Source organism: Stomoxys calcitrans, chromosome 2, assembly GCF_963082655.1.
Source record: "Stomoxys calcitrans chromosome 2, idStoCalc2.1, whole genome shotgun sequence".
Taxonomy (NCBI): domain Eukaryota; kingdom Metazoa; phylum Arthropoda; class Insecta; order Diptera; family Muscidae; genus Stomoxys; species Stomoxys calcitrans.
In genome coordinates this window covers 157665197-157689700 of record NC_081553.1, presented here as the reverse complement: position 1 = coordinate 157689700, position 24504 = coordinate 157665197, and the positions used below count along the sequence as shown (strand labels likewise).

General features: G+C 37.0%; 1 protein-coding gene across 4 annotated transcripts in view; it reads left to right on the top strand.

The window, feature by feature from the left end:
• The first annotated feature begins 13366 nt into the window (after positions 1 to 13366).
• Positions 13367 to 24504, top strand: part of LOC106093925 (trypsin-1) — a 39044-nt gene continuing 27906 nt past the window's right edge. The window contains exon 1 of one of the 4 annotated variants that reach the window (XM_013261090.2): positions 13367 to 13385. Coding sequence is in view for 2 of the 4 variants with exons in the window: in XM_013261088.2 (XP_013116542.1) it covers positions 14289 to 14526 (238 nt within the window). In the remaining 2 variants the exon portion in view is untranslated. The other 3 variants (XM_059362480.1, XM_013261089.2, XM_013261088.2) reach the window with 3 other exon arrangements.

Below are 24504 nucleotides of genomic sequence, written 5' to 3'. Positions count from 1 at the left end.
TCTAAAGGAAGAAGTGGAAAAACAGATCAACGAATTGCTCTCAAACGGTATAATCAGATCATAAAGATCTCCATACAACGCACCTGTATGTACTATCCATACAGGTGCAATAGCAGATAGATATCCCATCCCCGAAGTATCTGATATCTTAATGCAGCTAGGTAATAAAAAATGGTTTTCCGTTATAGATCTCAAAAGTGGGTTTCATCAAAGTCCATTTAGACAGCAAGATATCGAAAAGACTGCATTTTCGGTAAACAATGGAAAGTATGAATTCACGAGACTTCCATTCGGATTAAATAATTCACCAGCAATTTTCTAGAGAACACTAGACGACATATTACGCCAATACATTGGGAAAATATGTTTCGTGTATGTAGATGATATACTAATTTTCAGCGAAACCGAAAAAGAACATCTTGAACACGTTGAGATAATTTTTCGAACATTACAGAACGCAAATATGAAGGTACAGCTTGACAAGAGCGAGTTTATTAAGACGAACTAGAGTTTCTGTGTTCCATAATTTCAAGTGATGGATTCAGAACAAATCCAAAAAAAAAAAAATGGAGGCCATAAAAAACTACTCACAACCTAGAACGGTAAAAGAACTTAGATCCTTTTTATGTCTGTCCGGTTATTACCGCCGCTTTGTTAGGGATTACTCGAAAATTGCAAAACCCCTGACAGCCCTTTTAAACGGGTGGAAGGCAACCTGTCAAAAACTCAGTCTAGTAAAAAACAAATTTCTCTTAATAGAAATGCAATAGAAGCCTTTAATAAGCTTAAGAATGCTTTAGTTGGACAGGATGTTGGGATAGCATACCCAGATTTCAAAAAAAAATTTTCAACTCACTACCGATGCATCGAACTTTGCGTTAGGTGCAGTATTATCTCAAGAGGATCGTCCAATAGCTTTTATTTCCAGGACTCTAAGAAAACCTGAGGAGAATTATGCGACAAATGAACGGGAAATGCTCGCTCGGCCTTACAAAGTTTAAGGAATTGTCTCTATGGATCTGCTAAAATAAAAATAATAACAGATCACCAACCCCTAACTCACGCACTAAGCTATAAAAATACAAACAGCAAACTAAGAAGATGGAAAGCTACCTTAGAAGAATACAACTACGAACTTCAATACAAACCAGGAAAAACTAACGTTGTGGCTGATGCACTTTCTAGAGCACCACAAGTGAATTCCTTAACACCTACGCAACACAGCGATGAGAGTTCATCCGAGGATTTGATACCATTTGCCAATGCACCTATAAACGTTTTTAAGAATCAAATATTTTTGCAGACTGATGACATAACATCTTATAAATTTGAAATAATTTTCCCTCGCTATCATCGTCATACTATTACCCAAAACAATTACAGCGATAAAGAACTTATTTCCTTACTGAAAAGATATCTAATCCATCAGTGATTAATGGCTTTACTACTGATGAAAGAACTTTAGGAGGATTACAAAGGATCTATCCTCTTCATTTTTGAAATTACAAAGTAAGATTTTCAAGATAAGTTGTTACCGATCTGACATATGAATCAGAACAGGAAAATGAAATCATAAAAGAACACAAACGAACACATAGAAACGCGAAAGAAAATAAATGTCATTTTAAAAAAAATTATATTTTCCCGGTATGCAAGCTAAAATTAACAGAATTGTTAAGCTATGTATTGTTTGTAAAGAACAAAAATATGAAAGACACCCAAACACCCAAATATTCTATGTCAACCATAAAATAATACTTACAGGTATTGATAAGTTCTCTAAATATGCTCAGGCAAAAATAATAGAATCACGTTCTGTGGAGGACATTAAAGAACCTCTTCGTGAATTAATAACTTTATTTGGATTTCCGAAACAAATTGTTGTTGACAATGAAAAATCGTTAGCAGTTGATTCAATAAGGTTCATGTTAGAAGATCAATATGGAATAGAAATTTTCAAAGCCCCTCCACATATTAGTACCACAAGAAAGATTTCATTCCTCGCTGAACGAAATCATGCGTTGTATCAAAGCAGAAAATACCTACGATTCATTCTCAGACCTATTGCATCAGGCATTATATAGGTACTACCTGACCCGGGCCCGCTCCGCTGCGCCTTCTTTTACTTTATATGGAACAAAAGTTTCCTTGGAATATTTATTTTCGACAATTAAAGAGCTTTTAGTGAAATACCATGCTACGATAATAGTATATCGCTTGACTAACAATTTAACAATATAAGTGACTTTGTACGAATCCCATATGATCTTTATTGGTCTACGAATTTAAGTTTGGATGTAAGGTGTACTCCATTCTTAAAATACTTTATTTCAGCCCGCTACTCTCATGATATCTGATTTTAAATACCACATATTGGCACGGTCGAAAATTGTTTACCCTTTGCGGGGTGTTTTGGGGAAGGGGGGATTCCCTAAGTATATGGTCCTAAATTTGGATATCTAATTCGTATTCTACTCCCAAATACCTTTATTCGAGCCCCATTTTGCAATGGTCACTAAAAAATTGCTGCTTGTGCAGTATTTTGGGAAAGGGGTTGACCCCCAGAAAATTGGTCCCGAAAGTGGGTATCAATTCTTGCTCTACCCCCCAATACCTTTCATTTAATCTCCACATTGAAATGGTCAGTAAATATGGCCGATTTAGGGGGGTTTTGGGGATTGGGGTGGTACACCAAACACTAAGCCCGGAAAATATATCAGCAACGTGCTCTATTCTCATATATCTATATATCACTTATTTGAACCCCATATTGCCATTGGCCTCAAAATTGGATATCAGATTCGTATTCTACTCGCAAATACCTTTAATTTGAGTCCCATATTGCCATGGTCGGTAAATATGTCCGATTTAGGGGTGTTTTGGGGCTTGGGGTGGTCCCCCAAGCACTTGGTCCGACAATTGGATATCAGATACGTTTTTTTTATCCTAAATACCTTTCATTTGACTGCCATATTGTCGTGATTGGTCTAAATATATGTTTGGTAGGTTTTAGGGTGGGGCAGCTCCCCTAGGTACCCCATCCGAAATTTGTATACCAAATTTTTATTTTTAGGGTACTATATGAGAGAGCACACAAAATTTCGCTTAAATCGCACCACCCATCTCCGAGATCTGGCATTTCTGGAAATTAGGGTAAGGGGGAGGAAAGAAATTAGGAAAGAAAATATTGAAAGATTAAAATCAAAACAAGAAACAGATTTAAAATATCACAATAAAAATAGGAAGCCTTATAAAGATTATGCGATAGGAGAAAAAATTTTTGTGACAATAAATAAGCATCCGAGAAACAAATTTTCACAAAAGTGTAGAAAGGAAATAGTCTCAGAAAACAAATCAGAACAAAAATAAAATAGTACATAAAATATATATAAGAAATTAAAAATTATTACTTACAGTCCCAAAAGTCCTAAAACTCCCATCCATCATTTCCTCATTTACGAATTATCCCAATCCCAACTAGCTTTGAATGAACTCAAATTAAGAAAAAAAGTAAAAGATCAATTGATTTCCTCGGAACGATCTGAAAATGGATCGCCGGAACGCCAGATCATAATGATTTAATGATTTTAAATGGAATTATTAATGAATTATCTTATAATAATAACAAACAATATGTGATAAACAGTAATGTAATTAACGCTTTAAACAAATTAACTGAAAACACAAATTATATCTCAAAACACTTGCAGATAGCGAATCAGTACAGAATGCACTTGTAATGATATAAAAGAAAAAACAAGTAAAAACATGCTAAGTTCGGCCGGGCCGAATCTTATATACCCTCCACCATGGATCGCATTTGTCGAGTTCTTTTCCCGGCATCTCTTCTTAGGCAAAACAGGATATAAGAAAAGATTTGCTCTGCTATTAAAGCGACGACGTGTTTCGTTATTATATCCAACAACTGTGCCAAGTATGGTTTAAATCGGTCCATAACCTGATATAGCTGCCATATAAACCGATCTGGGGTCTTGACTTCTTGAGCCTCTAGAGTGCCCAATTCTTATCCGATTGGAATGAAATTTTGCACGACGTGTTTTGTTACGATATCCAACAACAGTGCCAAGTATGTTTCAAATCGGTCCATAACCTTATATAGCTGTCATATAAACCGATCTTGGGTCTTAGCTTCTTGAGCCTCTAGAGGGCGCAATTCTTATCCAACTTGAATGAATTTTGGCACGTAGTATTTTGTTATGATATCCAACAACTGTGCCAAATATGGTTCAAATCGGTTCATAACCTGATATAGGTGTCATATAAACAGATCTGGGGACTTGACTTCTTGAGCTTCTAGAGGGCGCAAATCCTATTCTATTTGGCTGAAATTTCGCAAGACGTTTTTTATTGTTACTTTCAACAACTATTTGAAATAAAGTACAAGTCGGTTCATAACCTGATATAGCTGCCATATAAACCCATCTGGGATCTTGACTTCTTGAGCCTCTAGAGCTCGCAATTATTATCCGATTTGCCTGAAATTTTATACGACGGATTCTCTCATGACCATTAACATACGTGTTTATTATGGTCTGAATCGGTCTATAGCCCGATACAGCTCCCATATAAATCGATCTCTCTATTTTACTTCTTGAGCCAACAAAGAGCGCAATTTTTATTCGAACTGGCTGACATTTTACACAGGTCTCCAACATATAATTTAATTGTGGTCCATATCGGACCATATCTTGATATCGCTCTAATAGCAGAGCAAATCTTTTCTTATATCATTTTTTTGCCTAAGAAGAGATGCCGGGAAAAGAACTCGTCAAATGCGATCCATGGTGGAGGGTATATAAGATTCGGCCCGGCCGAATTTAGCACGCTTTTACTTGTTTTATTTTATGAAACAAAAGTTTCATTAACTGACATGAAATCAATGGATTTGCATTGTTAATTTAATGAAATTACATTTCTAATGTTAGAATTAAGCTATAAAATCAAATGAAATTAAGGGTTTTTGTTTTCTAAACCTGTGTTATTTTATTGAAGTGAAGAGCAATTTATGTAGCTTGATTCCAATTAGACTTGTTTATTTCCACTTTGAATAAATGAAATCAAAGACAACAACCAAAAAAATCATATCAAGCACGAGCCTTAAAAATTAGCGTCCCGTTCAACAGATTCATTCACAGGCCTCTAACCAAAACAAGCATGTGAGTTGTCCGATTGGAACCTACTGCTTCAATCAATTCATTTTTGAATCACAACATTTTCGATACGTTTTGAGCGACTGGTTTGACTTGTGCACATGATTGATTTTACTCATTGATCAAACAGGTGATCAAGCCTACACAATTATACTCTTTGCAACTCTCTGGTAATGATTTACCACATGCCATCCAGCACTGCAATGATAGAATGTACGCTGACGATGTACAAATTTACACATCAGCACCTAAAGAAACTTTAGATGACTGTATTGCATTAGCCAACCAAGGGATCAAATTTAACGAAAATCTGAGTTGGACTGATCATATAAATGCGGCTCGTGGAAATATATTTGCCAAGCTGCGAAATCTATGGAACTCACGCTCTTTCGTACCTCTAAAAATAAGAATGTTACACCCACACTCCAATACTGCTGTGAAACTTTTGCTGGTTGTTATGTCAACGACTCAGCAAAACTGTATTACGAATAACATCGCTAGATATGTCTATGGACTCAAAGAGATATGACAGAGTTTCATCATATGGAAACTCATATTTTTCCATAAATTAATATATGAAAAAGAACCATCTTAACTCTACCAAAGGCTAAATTTTTCTGGGTCAAGCCGCGGAAAAAATATTACTCAAATAATATATAAGAGTCAAGTATCCGAGAGACAGTTTTATGTTCACACAATTCGTTTATGGAATCAGATACCTAATGATATGCAGACCATAGCCAAAAAAGTAACAAAATTTATGCGGAGAATAATTTTATTTTGAAAAATTTTAATTTAATTAAACATTGTTATTTCTATAACTACCTCAATTTCATTTATGTTAAATAATTAATATTTAAATCATTTTATTTCTGTACTAAAATTGTATAAATAACGGCAATGATCCTAGTACTTAAGATATAAATCTTGATGTTTTAGGAAGAAAATAAATAAATATATATTGTCTAGGTGTACCTGTATTCCAAATTTTAGAGCTCTAGCTCAATTCGTAAAAAAAGTACCATTTTCTCGACCAATATATATTGTCAAGATGTAACTGTATCCTAAGTTTCAGAGTTCTGGCTAAATATGTAAAGAAAGTGCCAAATACTCCTAATTACAACACGTGGTACGTTTGGTACTTTTTGTTCCACTTCAGCTACGATTTCAGCATTTAATATTTGGTACAACTTACCGTATTTTAGTCAAGACTACGATAATTTTTACCACATTATTTAATTTTACCTGTCTCCGTTTACTGTAAAAGTGCCAAAATTGTAAGATTTCCAAACATTAATTTATCGTTGGGATAAACCTCTTGTATACAAATTTGGTTTTCTCGTATACTTTTAAGGTAATTTAGAAGATATGGCAAGTTCGGCTTAAACCAAATGAGAATGATCCTGCCCGCCGATGACGACTACGCCACCCAGGGCGTAGTAAGAGGCAGCCACGGATGAGCTGCTGAGAGCTATGGGGAGAGATGGCACTGATGCAGTCCTCGTTTAAGAACCGTGGTTACGAGGTAAAAAGGTTCTTGGACTCAGATCACGAAATCTAAATCTTATCCCCCCCAAAAAAAAAGGTAAGATTAGAGATGTATCGTAGCAAGTAGGGATTGGAACCTTACTCTGATTTCTCGTTTGAGTGATGAAGACCTAACGGTAGTGGCCTTGGAGAGACCCTGTAAACCATTACTGGTCCTGGCCTCCATATGCCTAACTTACGATGTGGACAACACCCCTGCGGACACAGTCCGGTCCCTGGTCGGTTGGTGCGAATAGAAGGGGCATGACCTTGCACTAAGAGGTGACGCCAATGCACACCACAGTCTCTGGGGAAGCACGGATACCAAGGAAAGAGGTGGATCACTTTTTGATCACAAAGTGCTATCGAAGGATCCCATCACGCCTAGCTCCCTGAGGAGAGAGGACGGAACTTACACTGAGGGTGGAAATTTTGGTGGAGGCTCATTTCCTAGGTGGCCAGGAAGAGGTCTGCGATCAAGATATCGCAATACTATATGTGGCCTTAACGGATGACCTCATCAGGGACATTGTTGACGAGGGGAAGATAGCGTGGGCGGTTCACACTTTCCGGACATTTAAGTCGGCCGGACCTGACGGAATTATCCCGGCATTGCTGCAGGAGTGCCTTGGAGTCACCCTGCCTTGGGTTGAGCGGATCTTTCGAGCGGGCCCGGCATGGTTCTACATACCGTAGGCATGGAGGGAAGTCAAGGTAGACCACCTTGTCCCCAAGCCGGGAAGAATAAACTACAGTACGACGGGGGATTATAGGCCTATTAGTCTTTCACCGATTTTGCTGAAAATACTGGAAAGACTGATTGACCTGAGGGTAAGATGAGGATTGACGCCGAAAAACGTCAGTGGGGCACAACACGCATACCACAAAGGCAGGTCGGTGGAGACGGCCCTTCGCGAGGTGGTACAGGAGGTCGATACGTCTCTCCGGCAGAAGGGGTCCACTTTGGCGGCCTTCTTGAATATTGAGGGACCTTCAATAATGTGCAGATTCGATGCACTGGACCGCATCTCCCTTAATCTCCCGGTTGACCAAAAATATGCTTTGTGGCAGGATTATTAATGCGAACCTGGGAGATAGTGTGGTCAGAAGGCGGGTGACTAGAGGAACACCCCAAGGAGGGGTGTTTTCGCCAATTCTATGGAACCCCGTGATTAATGAAATCCTGATGGATCTCGGTGGGGATGGCACGAGGATTATCGCTTATGCTGGTGACGTCGTGTTGCTGGTCCTAGGCAGGTTTCTGTCAACGATCAGTGAGATCATGGAAGAGTCGCTGAGAAGGTTTTCCCGATGGGACACCAGAAATGAGTTGAGGAACAACCCAGGGAAGACGTAGCTGGTGCTCTTCACGCGTAGATATAAGATACCAGAGTACAGACTGCCGTCCTTGGACGTGGTCACCCTTCGGTTGCCGAAGTACCTAGACATTGTCATCGATTCGAAACTGTCCTTGAAGAGGAACACCGAGAAAAGAAGCCGTCACTGTACGCTTTTTACTATTGTAGGAGGATGTTCGGTAGGAAGTGGGGGGTAACTCCCAAGATGATTTATTGGATGTATACGGCCATCGTGAGACCAGTACTGGCCTATGGAGCACTGGTATGGTGGAATGCCGTAGAGAAGAGAGCGCGAGCGAGGGAGTTCGAGAAGGTGCAGAGACTGGCCTCCGTCGGGTTCACAGGGGCAATGAGATCCGTACCGCAGGCAGGTCAGGAGGTGATGCTGGATATGCAGCCCATTGAGGCCAATATTCGGAACTACGCAGCCAGGGTTGCGCTTAAGGTGAGGGAGCTCGGCATGCTGAAGGCGGTTATGGATGCGGAGGGTAGACTGAGGAAGATCTCCGAATACCTGGCACCAGTGCCGACTGGGGTGAGGGCTTTCGTTATTCGATTTCCTGAGTTGGACGAATGCTGTACTTGAAGTGGATGAGACCTTGATCTACACAGATTGCTCCAAAATGGAGCCAGGGACTGGATTGGGGTCTACTCTGATGCACCCAATATCAGCATGTCTTTGATACTGTTGGACAAGTATACAGTCTTTCAGGCAGAAGTCTGTGCCATTACAGTGGCCGGAAGAGAAATTCCGGTAAGGGAGTTACCGCCCTCGAAACTCAGAATTAATATGACGTCAGGAGTGGTTTGTCTGCGCCGGGCGGACCAGTCATCGGTCTTCCCTACATGACATTTGATGAGCCATTGAATACAGTAGGGGGATGGCCAGGGCGGCGTCGGTGGCAAGGTGGGACTCGGTGAATGGTGGCAGGACTGCAAAGGCGCTATGGCCGGTTTTCGACAGGAGGATGACGAGGGAGTTGCTGGCGTTCGATAAGTGGTAGGTGAGTACTTTGACAGGGGTCATAACCGGACACTATGCCATAGACCGCATGGGGATGCCACACAATGATTTCTGTAAAAGTTGCATCGATGAGGATGAGGAGCAGACCATTGAGCACTTGCTGTGTTTATCTCTTCCTCTCGAAATATATGATGGGCGACTAAACTGTTTTTTCACAATTCGAACATTTCTGTACCACAATTGGTACTAAAGGGTAAATTTTTTAGCTATTCTATTCTATTATCTTTTAGGCAACAAGCACGTTTCGTGTTTTGCTAGGAAAGTTCAATTTTGCTGATCTTTTTTTCATTTTTGCCCAATGGGTACGCAAATAAGCACAATTGTAAATTTTGGAGTGAAGATCAGCTAGAAGCATTGCAAGAGCTACCAATGCATTCTAAAGGTCACAGTTTGGTGCGGTTTATGGTCTGGTGGCATCATTGGACCGTAGTTCTTCATAGATGATGCGAATCGTAACGTAACTGTGAATGGTAAGTGCTATCGTAAGATGATATTTTTTTGCCCAAAATACAAGAGCTTGACTTGCATGACATGTGGTTTCAACTAGACGGTGCCACATGGTACACAGCACGCATAAAAATGGGCTTATTGAGAGGCGAGTTCGGTGAACACTTTCGGGACTGATCAATTGGCCGCCGAGATCGTGCGATTTAACGCCTTTAGACTATTTTTTGTGGGGCTATGCTAAAGCTCATGTCTATACAGTCAATCCCGTATCAATTGACACATTGGAAGACAACATTGAAGCGTTTATTCGTCAGATACCGGTCGAAATGTTGGAAACAGTATGCCCAAATTAGACTAAGCGAATGGACCATTTGAGGCGCAGTCACGGTCAACATTTGCATGAAATAATCTTCAAACATTAAATTATATGGAGCGTACTATCGATTCAAATAAAGATTTCATGCATTTTTCTGAATTTTATGTGTTTTTTTTTAACTTTTCTATAGCTTTTAAAAATCACCCTTTATATAGTACTTTTCTCATAGATGAAGCTAGAGGTCCAAAATTTGACATATTGGTACAACTAAGAAATATATGATTGGTGACCAAATGATCTATTAAAAATGCATTCATTTTGGTACCATTTGGTACTTTCTTTACAGATGGAGCTGGATTGGTGAAATTTGGGATACAAGTACAAATTGACTACAAACTTTGGGTGAACAGAAGATTATTCAAAACGTATATTTAAGTACTAAAACATACAAAATGGTACATTATTTACAAATTGAGCTAAAGCACTAATAATTTGGGCGATTAGAAGATTCGTTTTTAATTCGTGAATTAAGGTATTAAAAAGTACAAAATGGTACTTTCTTTACAAAGTGATTTTAAGCTCTCAAAATTGTATACAGCTACACCTTGAATAAAAATCATGCAAAAGATTTTTTTTAAATCGTAAATTTAAATACTTAAACATATTAAATGGTACTTTCTTTACGAATTGAGCTTATGCGCTCAATATTTGGATTCATTTATACCTTGACAATATATATTGGGCGACTTATTGAATTTTCCGATGTATTGTTATTCTTGGTACTTTCTTCACTTTATAATGTCTGTTTGCGCTTTCTTTTTACGGTCTTAAATCTTATTGAGATTCCATTGCAGGATATTGTCCGGCTTTAGACAGGCCATTGTTTAATGCTTTCTTTCAAAAAATAGCATAGTAAAAAACAGTTAAAAGTCAGCAAAAGTGCTAGATGCATTTGACTGGCTATCCGTACCGCGATTTCAATTTCGACCAAGAAATATTATCAGCGGACGATGGATCATGGTGCTTTACATACCATACCAACTAGAGTAGGTTGTAAAGCACACATCTGAATTTGAACAGGGCTCTTTAAGACAACTTGATTCACAATTGTTTAAAGCCGGACAAAATCCTGCAATGGAATTTCAATAAAACTTCATCATATAAACTGAGTGGCTACTTAGGTTTTTGAAAGTCCTACACTAAAAAGATTTGCTAGTCTCTATATATATAAACGAAACGCGTGATTGAATGATCATCGCCCAGTCCATACGGCTAAAGCTAGAATCATGAAATTGGGTACGATTGATGTTCTTGGGTTATAGGCACGGGATAAGACGGGACTTGGTGATAATCGTTCGTTTAGGTACTAAACAGTTCCAACAAGTACGAAATTGTGAATGTTTGTACAGTGCGAACGGAAAGGGCTAGAATTATGTTATTGGGCTTAAATTAAAGGGCAACTCGAAAAAAGAAGATTTGGAGAAAATAATATCCCAAAATAATACCCGAGTGGGAGAATTACGATAAGTGCCGCAATTGGTACTATTTGGTACTTTTTCTTGTAAACTGACCTAGTGCTCTGAATTTTTGTACTTAGGTCGAAAGTCGTACATTTAAGTACTAAAATGGTACTTTCTTAACGGATTGATATAAAGCTCCTTAAATCAGTTAACAGTTACACCTTGCGGTGTATATCGGGTGGCTAGAATAAATTTGATATTCGTATACTTAGGTACTAAAATGTACAAAATTTTACTTTCTTTATAGACTGAGTTATAGCACTGAAATTTGGGATACACGATGTTTTCGAAATTCGTACATTTGGGTACTAAAATGTACTAATTGGTAATATCTTTACAGACTGAGTGACATCTCCTTAAATTAGGAAACATTTACACCTTGACCATATATACCGGGAGACAAGCAGATTTTCTTTTTTGAAATTCGTACATAATTGCTGTTGCTATGTACGTTTTTCTGAAATACTTCACAAATAACAATTTTATTAAAATTTAGCAATAAGTAAACAGGGAAAGTTCTACTGAATGAGAACAGCAATTTTTTGCTTTAAAATCTATTATTTAAAAAAGTTATCGGCGAAATATCGATAAACGTGAAATAGTATCAGCCTTAAGGTACTAAAACGTACTTAATGTTACTTTCTTTATACATTTAGCTTCAGCTTTTAAAATTGGAATTCAGGTGCACCTAGTCAATATATATATGGGCTGACTAGAAGAGCTTTGTGAAATCAGTACATTTAGGTACTAGAATGTAGAAAATTGTACTTTCTTTACGAATTGAGCTAAAGCTCAAAAAATTAGGATACAATAACAACTTGTGGTGTATATCGGGTGACAAAGAGATTTTCTTTTTTTTTTTAATCTGTACATATAGTTATCAAATCTACAGAATGGTACTTCTTTACACACTGAGTTACAGCTTTGAAATTCGGGATGCAGGTGCAGCTTGACAATATATATTTGGCGACTAGATTTTTTTTTGAAATCCGTACTCCTAGGTACTAAAACGTGCGCACTTTCTTTACTTATTGAGATAAAAACTCCAAAATTGGGATACTGTTAACACTTTGATAGTATATTTTTGACGACTAAAATTTTTTTTGAAATTTGCACAGTTAGGTGCTAAATTTACAAAATGGTACTTTCTTCACCGATTTCTCTCGAAACTAGTATATAGTTATACCATTATTTTCATTGCCGATTGAGCAAAATCTCTCAAAATTGGGCTTCAAAGCATACGTACATTTAGTACTGCATTTGGTACCTTTTCGTACTTTCTTTATGGACTGAATGATTTTTTCACAAAGCGTATCCCAAAAGTACGAAATTGATTATTTTCTGACATTTGGGATACGGGTAAAGTTCGTACATTTTGGTACTAATGCGTACAAATTTGTAACTTTTTTTACGGATTGAGCTAAAGCTCTCAAAATTACGATACAGTTATACCTTGGCGAAATATAAATTGGTGGTTGATAAAACTTGCAAAAGGTTTCTTTATTCACAAGCTGATCTACAGCTCTTAAAATTAAGATACAGGTACACCTAGACAATAAATATTGGCCGACTGGAAGAGTTTTTTGAAATCCGTACTTTTAGATACTAAATCGTCCGAAAAGGTACTTTGTTTACGAACTGAGCTAAACTCTTAAAATTAGGATTCAATTACACTTCGTGGTGTATATCGGGTGACCAGAAGACTTTTGTGACATTCGTACATTTAGGTACCAAACAGTGCAAATTGGTACTTCCTTTACAGACTGAGGTACAGTTTTGGAAATTCGGATACAGGGAAACGGCTGTATATATTTGGTGACGAGAAATGTTTTGAAATCCTGCATTTAGGTATTAAAAAACTTAAAGTACATAATTGTACTCTTTCGCCGTTTGAGCTATAGCTGTCAACATTAGGATATAGTTACACCTTTATTTTCTTTACCAACCGTGTAAAAGCTGTCAAAACTGGCCGTAAAACATTTTGGTAAAGAAACACCACAGTGATCAACAATATTATTCTTGGTATATAAAGTTTGTATGTATGTTCCTTACAAGAGTGGAAAGATTTCTGAAATTTCAGTCCAACTCTAAAACGGAGGTAAACTAAAAAGGGGATAGAGAAGCCGAAGGGGCTGTGTCGGTAATTTATGTGTATGTGATGTATATGCATGCATATGTGTGTATGCTAATCGTAATTTAAATATTTTCAACGCTCATTGAATCCGTATTTATGGCTCAATAGTTTTATGAAAGGAAACGATGGACGATTAATCCATTTCAACAGGTTTGAATTACCAGTGTAAACGAGATTTTAAAATGGCTTCAAAAACACAAAAAAAACCCTGAACACAGTGCTGACCACAAAAAAAAAAAAATGCTATAACAAACATTGTTGCTGTCAAATTTAGTTCGTAGATTCGAAATACAAATCACTTCAAACGTAGTGAAAACGGGTTTGGAAGATTTGCTCAAATCATGTGGATTTGCGTTGTAGTGTAAACGAAGTCTAAGGGCGCTTTCCAAATATAATATTTGATATCAAAACAAAGAAGTTCATTTTTGACCATATTTTTTTAATTTCTCTAGCGAAAGCAGAAAAATATCTTTATTTATAAAAAAAGTTTGTTTCCTTTTATAATTAGAATTTTTTTAAATAATAGTTTTAGTGTCTATGAGTTCAATGTACAGATTTTATGAAAACAGATTGTGTACAGCACATTACCTCAGTGTTAAGAAAGGCAGTAATTTACACGATTTATTAAAATTTCATTGTAATATTTGTAGTACGTATATGGTCTATATATATATTTATATGTATGTAGTCTATATATGTAAGCATCATTCCATAAGAGTTTTTCCAGTAAAATAAATGATTGAGCACAAACCATGATTTCATAATAATGAAATGGTTCTTTTGAGAGCACGATGCTTTTGTTGCATGTTTTATTTTACACAATATCAATACATAATGTATTTATTGAATGTTATACGCCGGAAACAAATTGTAATAATACTATTATATCCGACAAATCATCAAGACGACAAAGTAAATTTCTTTTTGATTCTATATTTCGCATTGGTTCTGGGATCTCGAATGCTTTTGGTGAGGACACGGATGAAGACCCAGATTACAACGATATAAATATTGAAAAATGTGATTGTGGTAAGAAACTTATGCAAAATGTATGATCATTCATAAGTAACTCAAGATTTTCGATACAACATAACAGAGTACTTTACATGGGGCATTTCAGGTTTTTGTACCCCATAATTGCTACATAAAAAAACATACCACAACTCTTTACAAAATACCACTCTAATGGAAAGTGTTGCAGAAAAAACTTACAAGTAATTTTCTTTAAATGGCTATGACAGAACTTTTGTCCCATTAGCCGCACATACAATAGCTTTTGCCGAACTTAGAGAAGCGCCTCGATATTCTGCGCCCCTTTCTCCAATCCAAAGGGAGACGACTGCGAACATTAAATCAATGTATAAAAAGAATGAACAAGGGAACACCCTGTGGGGTATTGATTTTTCAAATCATATTTTATCGTCTATATATAAGTTAATGGCGAACCCAATTTGTATCATTTGCTCCCACTTTATTTTAATTCTGTCAGCCATTCAAAGCTGAGGGCAGTGCGAATACCCGGTGTGAGTCACTTAGTAAAGTAGATAAAATCCGAGTTGGGGAATGTTTTATAGGAAATTTCCCTTCAAATAAGGCGATCGTTATTCATGTTTAAGGGTGACGACAACAAAAAAATTTTGGAAAATTATACATTTTGTAAAATTTACTTTTGCCGATTACATAAAATCGGATAGAATAGAGATATGGTTATGATTCTATTATTTGGGATGTGACACATAATAAAAGTTCCTTGCACATGTTTGCCATGTGCAAACAGTGAAAATGCCACTTTGTGAAAATTTACTTCCTTATGACGTGATATACCTTGAAATTCAAAGTAAAAAAACCAACATGGAAATTTTTTACCAGTGTGAAATTTTTGAAATTTAGTACAAAAATTTACAAAATTTACTTTAAGGTAACAGGGGAGTTTCATATTGTAATGATCCAATTTTATATTTAAAACATTTTTTGCTTTATACAAAGAGAAAAAAATGTTTAATCTGATGACCAAAGTTTACGAAAAAAAAAAGAAAATTGGAGTATCTCATTTGGAAAATTTTGCGAATGTTTGGCCGTTAAACCATTAAAGATATTGATGTAAGCTACCATAGCGCAGAGGTAAGCATATGACGCCTTAAGAGAACATCAGAATAAATTTTCATCGGTGGTTATCCCCTCCTAATGCTGGCGACATTTGTGAGGTACTGTACCATTTGGTATGGCATGTAAATGTCATGTAGAAACCTCTCCACAAAGAGGTGTCGCTTTGCGGCACGCCGTTCGGACTTAGCTATGAAAAGGAGGCCCTTATCATCGAGCTTTAACTTGCTTCGGCCATCATGTGAGTAGTTTGCCCTGTCCCTTAAAGGGATGCTCATTGGCAAATTTACATTTGATATTGATGTAGATTTTCTTTTATTTTGCATTCATGTACTGGCAAAATTTGTGTGAAATTTCCTGTATATAGTTTAATAATCGACGGAGTTTTTAAGAAAACACTGAAAAAAATAAATATTTTTAGTGTATTTTTTTAACTTTTTTTGTTTGTTTTTTTTTCGTATTTTTAAAGGGTGATTTTTTAGCTATTATTTTTTGGCAACAGCTCAGGTACGTTTCGCATTTTGTTCCACTGTCAAACACTTTTAGTTTGGTCTATAATTTAGCTATGAATCGTCTTACAAACGAGCAACGCTTGCAAATTATTGAATTTTATTAGCAAAAAAAGAAAATATTTAAGAAAGTTAATCGAGCGCTTTCTCCATTTTATGGACGAAGCTCATTTTTGACTCAATGGGTACGTAAATAAGCAGAATTGTCGATTTTGGAGTAAAGATCAACTTGAAGCATTGCAAAAGCAACCAATGCGTCCAGAAAAAGTCACAGTTTGGTCCGGTTTATGGGCTGGTGACATCATTGGACTGTACTTCTTCAAAAATGATGCGAATCGTTACGTAACTGCGAATGGTGAGAACTACAGTGAGATGATATCAAACTTTTTTGCCCAAAATGCAAGAGCTTGACTTGCATGACACGTGGTTTCTATAAGACGGTACCACTTGCCACACAGCACGGGCAGCAATGGACTTATTGAGAGGCGAGTTCGGTGAACATTTTATTTCACGATCGGGACCGGTCAATTGGCCGCTTAAATCGTGCGATTTAACGCCTTTAGACTATTTTTGTGGGGCAATGTTAAAGCTCATGTCACAAACCCGCTTCAATGGACGCATTGGGAGACAACATTGAAGCATTAATTCGTGAGATACCGGCCGAAATGTTGGAGAGAGTATGACAAAATTGGACTAAGCAAGTGGACCATTTGAGGCGCAGTCACGTTCAACATTTGCATGAAATAATCTTCATTTGCAACATTTGCATGAATTCATCTTCATATATGGACCTGCTATAGATTCAAATAAAAATTTCATGTTATTTTCTGAACTTTATGTGTTTTTTTTTAACTTTCCTATAGCTCTTTAAAATCCTTTATTACACATAAAGGAAATTTAAAGAATAATGTTTTCTTCTTCTTTCGTTTTTAGATAATTGAAATAAAATTATAGGAGATAATCTGCAGCATTTATATACTAACATTTAAATTTAGTAAATTACTTTAATTATCTTAATAATTTTATTTTTTACTAGGTAATTCTTCTTCAACGAATAACCCACTCAATCGTTAATGTTATGAGCTTAGACAAAATTAGTCTAAATGAGATAAACACTATTGCTCATAACTTTGAAGAAAGCTGTCAGTAACAATTTTGAAAACATTTTTGATTTTCGTGCAGTCAAGATCAGTTAAGGCTCTATTACACGGCATGTAGTTGCCTTATGACATGTCAAATTTAGCACATTTTCAGTTGTACATGTCGTGTGGCACAAACGAAACTAACATATGAACATCACTTTTCAAAATAGCACATGTATTTTTTTCGATTAGAGCGTTCACTATTCCTTTTGACAAAAACATAAAGAAATCAGCTGTTTTTGTTGTCAGTCGAATGAAACCAACCCCAAATTAAATTGTTTTCAAAAATTTATGATTTATCCAGCTTTCTTACAACTTTAACAATTTTGACGCTTAAAAAAAATCAGCTTTTGGTAAAATTTTAAGGTTATGTCATACATACAGGTGTGAAACCAAAAATGATGAACCGAATGTAATTTGACATTTTTGTCAAACATTATCAATTACATGTGAATACAAAAAGTGGCATGTCAAAAGACATCTAGCGCCTTTGTTTTTGGTTGGCATTTACCACAGGAGTAACTCTCAAACCAATGGTTGTCCAACTTATTTATTAGTTGACATCTATGGGTGATTTTATTTATTAATAAAATCACCATTTGGTTTTAAATGAAAAAAATTTTCAAAAATTTTGTCGTAGGGTTAATCGGACTGCAATTCCATCCTCCATTCCATCCATGTCTATGCATTCAAGATCATTTATTTTTGTTTTTTTTTTGTAGTTATAAATAATTTTACAGAATTTTGTTTAAACTAGTTTGTGTTAGGAAGGTTTGGAGTTGGTTTCATTTAAAAAAAAAAATAACTTAAAATATTTCACAAAATTACAATTAAAAAAAAATATATAACAGAAAAGGACACCTGATTTTAACATAAGCTTCATTCTAATTATTAAGAAAGTGAAACCAAAATTAAAAGAAAAATACAGCCGTCGAAGGCCGGCGCCATGCTTGAAAGCGTAAAATATTGTAAATTATTCTTCGTTTTAAGTTTTAAATTTTTTTGGAGCATTTTTATAGATTTTGTATATCCTTTTTGCTGAGTTTTTATTTTTTCTCTATATTTTTATTTTATTGTTTTTTGTTTTTCCTCAAGTCTAACCACTTAAAGAAAAATAGACAAGATACATTTCTCCTTACTTTTGTTCCATCGTTTAACCGTCAACGAAATAGGGTAAGGGTTTATGATGGTCCCAGATCAATAATGAGATGACTCTGTGTAATAAACTCTGTTGGCAAGGGGTTCAACCATGAATTGGCCACACATTGCATTCACTGCCAGCCAGTTCTTCGATTTTTCACCTTTTCCCATTCATTGAATTGTTCCACTAGCTCATCATAGAGCATAGCGTCCATTCATTACTTCATTAAATCTTCATCTTCGAGGCATTGAAGTTTATCAATTTCCTCCTCATTTTCCATCCACAAATGTTCGGTAAAATCTGGCTCATCATCCAAATCATTATCTGATTCCTGTTCTATTTATAATAAATTTCTCCAATTGGTAGGACCAATTGCTTGAGGGTATTGTCATCATCATTTTCGTAACAAATGTTTTCTTTTAATTTGCTTAGAACTTGAAAAAACTTGTCTACCTCTCCTCCCAAAGTAATACAGAGAATTTTGTAATATGTGTTTTTCGCTCGTTTAGATTTACACATACAAAATTTTGCTCGGCGATTGTTAAAAAAATAAAAGTCCACAGAAAAAGTAAACCGTCCTCCCTGAAGGTAATAAAATAAGAAAGACAAAATTTTATAAGAAGAATTTGTTCAAAATTTGGAGTGAAACATTTTTATGTGAGCCAGATAACTACAGTTTCCACATACATTTGCGAAAAAATAACAAATATCTCATCAATTATTTAAACTAGTACATAATGTTTTCGGTAGTTTAAAAGTACAAATGAAATTAAACAAATACCAATAAGAAAACGTAACATAAATATGTTTTTGTCTCATCGAACGATATGCTAGAAAGCAGCTTCTCATCGAATATGAGATTATATAATTGTGCAGCAAAAATCCCGCGAACTTCTTTCTACCACATCATTGCACAAACGTTATTGAATGAAGTTGTTCGCATTTCGAGAATTCCATCCACTCGGATAGGAGTTTAATGTAGATTTTTACAATATGTGAAATGTTTTAAAAGTTTTAAACCTATATTTGAAATGTATACAAGAGAAAAACGAAACAACATAGATATTTAATTAATGGTTAAACTTGGTACTTTTTACTTTAACGAACTCCCAGAGTGGCTACCTTCTTGTCCCGGCCGTGCGCTGTCTTTAGGCAGTTTTTCCCTCCAGATGTAGACTTGGTTTCAAGTCTACATCTGGAGGGAACAGTAAAAGCGAGCTAAGTTCGGCCGGGATCGCATTTGTCAAGTTTTTTGCCCGATATCTCTTCATATGCAAACAATGGATAAGAATTGCTATGCTATTGGAGCTATATCAAGATCGGTTTATATGGGAGCTACTAGCTGAACCGGGCCCGCTCCGCTGCGCCTTCTTTTACTTTATATGGAACAAAAGTTTCCTTGGAATATTTATTTTCGACGATTAAAGAGCTTTTAGTGAAATACCATGCTACGAAAATAGTATATCGCTTGACAAATAGTTTAACAATAAAAGTGCCTTTATCTGGTTCCCATATGATATTTATTAGTCGACGAATTTAATTTTGTATGTAAGGTGTACTCCATTCTTAAAATACTTTATTTTAGCCCGATATTCTCATGATGTCTGATTTAGGTGTGTGTTCGGGGGTGCGGTGGTCCCCCAAACACTTAGCCCTGAAAATATATCAACATCGTGCTCTTCTCTCAAATATCATTTATTTAAACCCCATATTGCCATAGGTTTTGAGGGGAATTTACAGGATGCGTCCCCCAAACACGTGGTCCCTAAATTGGTTATGAAATTCGTTTTTTAATCTCAAATAATCTCATTTAAGCCACATATTGGCATAGTCGAAAAATGTTTACCCTTTGGGGGGTGTTTTGGAGAAGGGGTGATGCCTTAAATACGTGGTCCTACATTTGGATATCAATTCGTATTCTGTTCCCAAATACCTCTAAATTCAGCCCCATATTGCGATGTTTTGGGAAAGGGGTAGACCCCCAGAAAATTGGTCCCGAAAGTGGGTATCAGTTCTTGCTCTAGTATGTAGTATGCTCTAGTGGTATGGTCCCCCAAACACTAATATATATCTATGTATATATCATTTATTTGAACCCAATATTGCCATTGGCCTCAAAATTGAATATCAAATTCGTTTTCTAATCTCATTTAAACTCCTTATTGCAAAAATCAGCAAATATGTTCGGTTTGGGGTATTGGCCCTAAAAACTATAAATGTTTAGTTCCACTCTCTTTAATACCCAAATTGTCTTAGTGGACAAATATGTCCTATTTTGGGGTTGCTATGGTGGGGGGACGTCCTCTAGACAGTTGTCCCCTTTGGGGGATGTTTTTGGGGAGTGGCGGCCGGTCAAACACTTGGTCCCATATTTGGATATCAGATTCGGATTCTACACTCAAATACCTTTTATGTAAGCCCCATATTCCCATCGTCAGTAAATAAGTCCTGCTGGGGGTGTATTGGGGAAGGGGTGGACCCCAGAAACGTGATCCCACATTTGGATATTAGATTCGTATTCTACTCGCAAATACCTTTAATTTGAGTCCCATATAGCCATTGGTCGGTAAATATGTCCGATTTAGGGGTGTTTTGGGGTTTCGGTGGTCCCCCTAATACTTGGTCCGACAATTGGGTTTCAGATACGTTTTCTTATCCTAAATACCTTTCATTTAAGTCCCATATTGTCGTGATTGGTCTAAATATATGTTTGGTAAATTTTGGGGTGGGGCGGCCCCCCTAGGTACCCGTTCGGAAATTTGGATACCAAATTTTTATTTTTAGGGTACTATATGAGAGCACACAACATTTCGCTTAAATCGCACCGCCCATATCTGAGATCTGGCATTTCTGGAAATTAGGGTAAGGGGGAGGGTCCGCCCCCCTTCAGATAACAAAAAATGTATTACCCTATTTTCCCCACGGGATTATGCATTATGCACCATCTGTAAAAATTTTAAGAAAATCGGTTCAGCCGCTTCTGAGTCTATAAGTAACAACACAAACAAACAAACACAAATTGATTTTTATATAGGTCTTTTTTTATTAGGTCTTTTATAGGTCCATAACAGGATATCTTACTTTTATGGACCTATTTGAAACATACTTGGCACGGCTGTTGGAGATCATAGCAGAATTTTAGTGCAATATTACATCCAAATCGGGTGGTAATTGTGCCTTAAAGAAATCAAATCTGACGATCGGTTTATATGGCAGCGAAATCAGATTATCAACTGATTTGAACCATATTTAGCACAGTTGTTGAAAGTCTGAACAAAACTTCTTGTGCAAAATTTCAGCCAAATCGGTAGAACTTCCGCACTCAAGAGGTGCAAAAAGTCAACATCCAATATCGGTTTAAATGGCAACTATATCAGGATATAAACCGATTTAGCCCATATTTGGCATAGTTATTGTAAATTAAAACAAAATACCTTGTGCAAATTTCAGCCAAATTGGAGAAGCTCGAGAAATCTTATAGAGAGATTGGTTTATATGGCAACTGTGTCAAAATATGGACCGATTTGGCCTATTTACAATCCCAACCGACCTACACTAATAAGAAGTAGTTGTGTAAATTTTCAAGCGTGCTTTCGATTGACATACAGACGGAAAGACGGACAGACATAGCTAGATCATGACGATCAAGACGATATATAGTATATGGGGTTTAAGATGAACATTTTAAGGTGCTACGTACGGAATAACGAAATTAGTCTACCCCCATCCTATGGTGGAGGGTATAATAAGGTAGTTCTTGAAGAAGATCGGATAGAGATGAAAAACAAGTAAAAGCTAAGTTCGGCCGGGCCGAATTTTATATACCCTCCAGAATGGATCGCATTTGTCGAGTTCTTTTCCCGGTGTCTCGTTTTAGGCAAACAAGGGCAAGGAAAAGATAAAAAAACTGTTGTACAAAATTTTACCCAAATCAGAGAATAAATGCGCCCTATAGAGGTTCAAGAAGTCAAAATCCCAGATCGGTTTATATGGCAGCTATAACAGGCTATGGACCGTTTTGAACCATACTTTGCACAGTTGTTGAAAGTCATAAAGAAACACATCATGCTAAATTTCAGCGAAATTAGATAGGAATTGCGCCCTCTAAAAGCTCAAGAAGTCAAGACCCCAGATCGGTTTATATGACAGCTATATCACGTTATGTACTGATTTCACCCATATTTGGCATAGTTGTTGGAAATCAACAATTTTCAGCCAAATCGGATAAGAACTGGGTCTTTAGGGGCTCAAGAAGTAAAATTGGGAGATAGGTTTACATGGGAGCTTTATCAGATTTTGGACCGATTCAGATCACATTTGGCAGCCAAATCGGACAAGAATTGCGCCCTCTAGATGCTCTTGAAATCAAATCTGAAAATCGGTTTATATGAGAGCCGAATTCGACCATACTTGACATAGTTGGTCTATATACTACATACTTGGGTAGTTGGAAGTCAAAACAAAACACTTCATTCAAAATTTCAGTTAGGTTAGGTTGAAAAGTGGGTGCAGTTATTAATCCGCCCCATGCCATTATAAACATACATCTAAGCCACTAATTGGCTTGTTGTGCGCTCTAAAAACTAAAAAGTAACCTCGAAAAAGAAAATTTTGAGTTCGAAACTTCGTTCTACTTACAAAATCCTTAATTGTTGGTGACTCTCCAATCCTGAAATTCATCGATCAGATTTTCTGAACATTTCGTCACATCTAATACCTCCTCCTTAATCCTATTAACAAAGGTAGCGTTCTTACCAATATTAAGTGTTATTATGTCGTTAGTATTCAAGAACTCTGGCAGGGCTTGGCACCGCTTATTAGTGTTGGTACTACCCCACGAAATGTGTTGAGTGTTCGCATCGCACCCTATTAATACCTCGTTTCCTGTCTGTTTTGCTTTCCTCACCAGACGTTGCAGGTAAGACGTGGGTGGCGGTGTCGTAGAGTTGAAAGGCAGATAAAGTGATGCCAGGTATGCTCCACCGCCTCTCTGTCTCACCACTGTTGCATCCGACTTTGACAACTCTAGCGAAAATATATAATTCAAAATTTTATGACAAATAACGCAAATCCTCGGCCGAGTACCAGTGTTAGCATAGAATAATTGGTAGTTGATATGATTGAGTCCAGAAACTTTGTTCCGGGTCGTTCAAAGCTCCTGAATTAAGGCAATATGGATTTTGCTCTTACTGATGTTCTCAATCGGAGCGTAAGTAGCTGTCTCGCTCCGGTGGAGGTTTATCTAGATGACCTCAATCATTGCACTGCCTGATGTTTTAATACTAGGATCTTTGCCTATCCTAGTTTTCTGAATTTTGGGAAAGTTGTTAATGGTTCCACCATCGGGTCCCTGTTCGTTAAGCTATATTGAGTCTTGTCTGTGCGAAAGGCGGCATTAAGTTATCAGTCACTGATGTGTCAGAATTAGGATCTTTATCCATCCTAGACTTCCTAATCTCGAGAAAATCGTTGATGGTTCCATCGTCGGGTTCGTTAGGCTTTGTTGGGTTCTCGCTCCTGCACTGCCTGATGTGTAAGTATTACGATCTTTGCTTATCCTAGTCTTCCCAATATTGAGAGAGTCGGTGATTGTCCCGTCGTCGGTCTTCTATCCGTTAGGCGGTATTGAGGGTCCATGCCATGCCTTTTGTCTTAGCCAAACTTGTCACGGAGACTTGATCAATGCCCACTACAAGGAGAGTTCCTTCCTCCATCTCCTCCCTGTGGACATCCTCCCATTTCTCCGCGACCAAATCTTGGTTTTGCTTGTTTAAGACTTCGATTATGCGTTCCGTAGCGATTTCGCCGCCCACATACTTAATGAAGATCGTTGCCTTTTTTGAGCTGTGGGATGTCCATCTTTCTCACAAGATCGAGCTATGCGCCCCAGGGAGTGTTGATACTTCTAATGTGATTTTTGACGGTATCAATACAATTCCCAGACGGGAAGCCCAGTGTTAAGTTGTCCTCTCTATACTTGCAGCTCTTAATGCGTATGGGTGGACCCCCTTCAGAGTTCAACACGCGTCGGATAACCCTTTCGTTTACCAAATGCCTCACCTGAGACCGAAAATCTGGTGGAATCCTACCGGATGCACTGCCGATATTGATG